This window comes from Caretta caretta, chromosome 13, assembly GCF_965140235.1.
Source record: "Caretta caretta isolate rCarCar2 chromosome 13, rCarCar1.hap1, whole genome shotgun sequence".
NCBI classification, from domain to species: Eukaryota; Metazoa; Chordata; order Testudines; family Cheloniidae; genus Caretta; species Caretta caretta.
In genome coordinates, this window is record NC_134218.1 from 39,887,936 (window position 1) to 39,889,961 (window position 2,026).

The 2,026-nt window shown below is 49.6% G+C and overlaps 1 gene segment (V, D, J or C); it reads right to left on the minus strand.

Annotated features, from left to right (window-relative positions):
• Nucleotides 1-217: 217 nt before the first annotated feature.
• On the minus strand, nucleotides 218-608 carry LOC125629517 (immunoglobulin heavy variable 4-61-like). The segment is given in 2 exon segments: nucleotides 218-468; nucleotides 563-608. Coding segments are annotated over 2 exon segments (297 nt in total).
• Nucleotides 609-2,026: the final 1,418 nt, after the last annotated feature.

A 2,026-nucleotide genomic window follows, 5' to 3' on the forward strand; every position in this document is an offset into this window, starting at 1 on the left:
TTTTCCCTCTCCCCTTTCCACCTCCTAAACCTCCTTGTGACCAGTGTCTCATCCCGCTTCTAATGGACACGTGAGTGTGAAAGGGCCCCGAGTGAGTCTAGACAATCCGCTTCCCCTTTTTGTACCAGCCCCGCTTTGCTCTGTGTCACTGTGTGTCTCTGGCACAGTAATACATGGTGGTGTCTGCAGCCGCGAGGGAGGCCAGCTGCAGGGAGAACTAGTTCTTGGAGGTATCCGACGAGATGGTGGTCCGGCTTTGGAGCGACGCGGCAAACGACTTGTTCCCGTTGTACGGATATATACGTACTACCCACTCCAGCCCTTTCCCGGGAGACTGCCGGACCCAGCTCCACGCGTAGCTGCTGTCAGTGATGGAGACACCCGAGACAGCGCAGGTCAGTGTGAGGGTCTGTCCAGGCTTCACCACGCCCGGGCTGGACTCGACCAGCTGCACCTGAGAGAGGACACCTGAAACAGAGGGAAACAAGTTATGGAAGTGATTAGGCAGCCAATTAATCTGTGGAACTGTCCTCAATTTCCCCGCTCTCTAATACACACTCACAGGTAGGGGCCGATAACAGGGAAAGGAAAAGCCACAGAGATGTCATTCTTGTTTTCATAAAAGAAGGGAAACGCCTCAGCGGGCAGGACCGGGCAGTTCTGTGTCTGGGGAGAAACTGACACTCCCTGTGTCATAAATATAAAGGGAAGGGTAAACATCTTTAAAATCCCTCCTGGCCAGAGGAAAAACCCTTTCACCTGTAAAAGGGTTAAGAAGCTAGGATAACCTCGCTGGCACCTGACCAAAATGACCAATGAGGAGACAAGATACTTTGAAAAGCTGGAGGGGCGGGGGGAGAAACAAAGGTTCTCTCTGTCTGTGTGATGCTTTTGCTGGGGACAGAACAGGAATGGAGTCTTAGAACTTAGTAAGTAATCTAGCTAGATATGTGTTAGATTCTGTTTATTTAAATGGCTGAGAAAATAAGTTATGCTGAATGGAATGGATATTCCTGTTTTTGTGTCTTTTTGTAACTTAAGGTTTTGCCTAGAGGGATTCTCTGTGTTTTGAATCCAATTACCCTGTAAGGTATTTACCATCCTGATTTTACAGAGGTGATTCTTTTACTTTTTCTTCAATTAAAATTCTTCTTTTAAGAACCTAATTGCTTTTTCATTGTTCTTAAGATCCAAGGGTTTGGGTCTGTGTTCACCTATGCAGATTGGTGAGGATTTTTATCAAGCCTTCCCCAAGAAAGGTGGTGTAGGGTTTGGGGAGGATTTTGGGGGGAAAGACATTTCCAAGCGGGCTCTTCCCGGTTATATATCTGTTAGACGCTTGGTGGTGGCAGTAATAGAGTCCAAGGGCAAAAGGTAGAATAGTTTGTACCTTGGGGAAGTTTAACCTAAGCTGGTAAAAATAAGCTTAGGGGGTTTTCATGCAGGTCCCCACATCTGTACCCTAGAGTTCAGAGTGGGGAAGGAACCTTGACTCCCCGACTCAGGGGTTTGTATTTAAACAGGAACCTCCAGGGGAAGGGATTTGCATGCGGGTTTCACCCAGCAGGTATAAAGGGAGGGACCCCTCTAGGTAGGGAGCTGTCTGGTGGGCAGCAGAGTCACGCATCCCCTTCGTGTCTTAGCATGTGACCCAAAGTCAATTCACATTCATTGGAGCCCTTCAAAGGGAGGCAAGGGACTGTGGATCGGGTCCCTATACTGGGAGTTTGAATCCAGCCTTCCAGCCGTGCCTGCTGCTGAACACCCTGGGCAGAGCTGGAAAATACAGACAAGAGAGAGGAAATGTCCAGAGACATGAGACTCTCCCGGGAGCATCTGATGGGGAAGGAGCCGCATCTGCGGGGAGCCAAAGGCTGGTTCCAGGCACCAGAGTGTGAGAAAGCGCTTCAGGGAAAGGGGAGAGAGAGCTGGGCAGGGAGGATAGATGCAGGTTATGGGCTCTGTCAGAATAAAGACCATGACAGCAGTAACCCAGGGACAGTCTAGAGCACACGCTCGGGGGAAA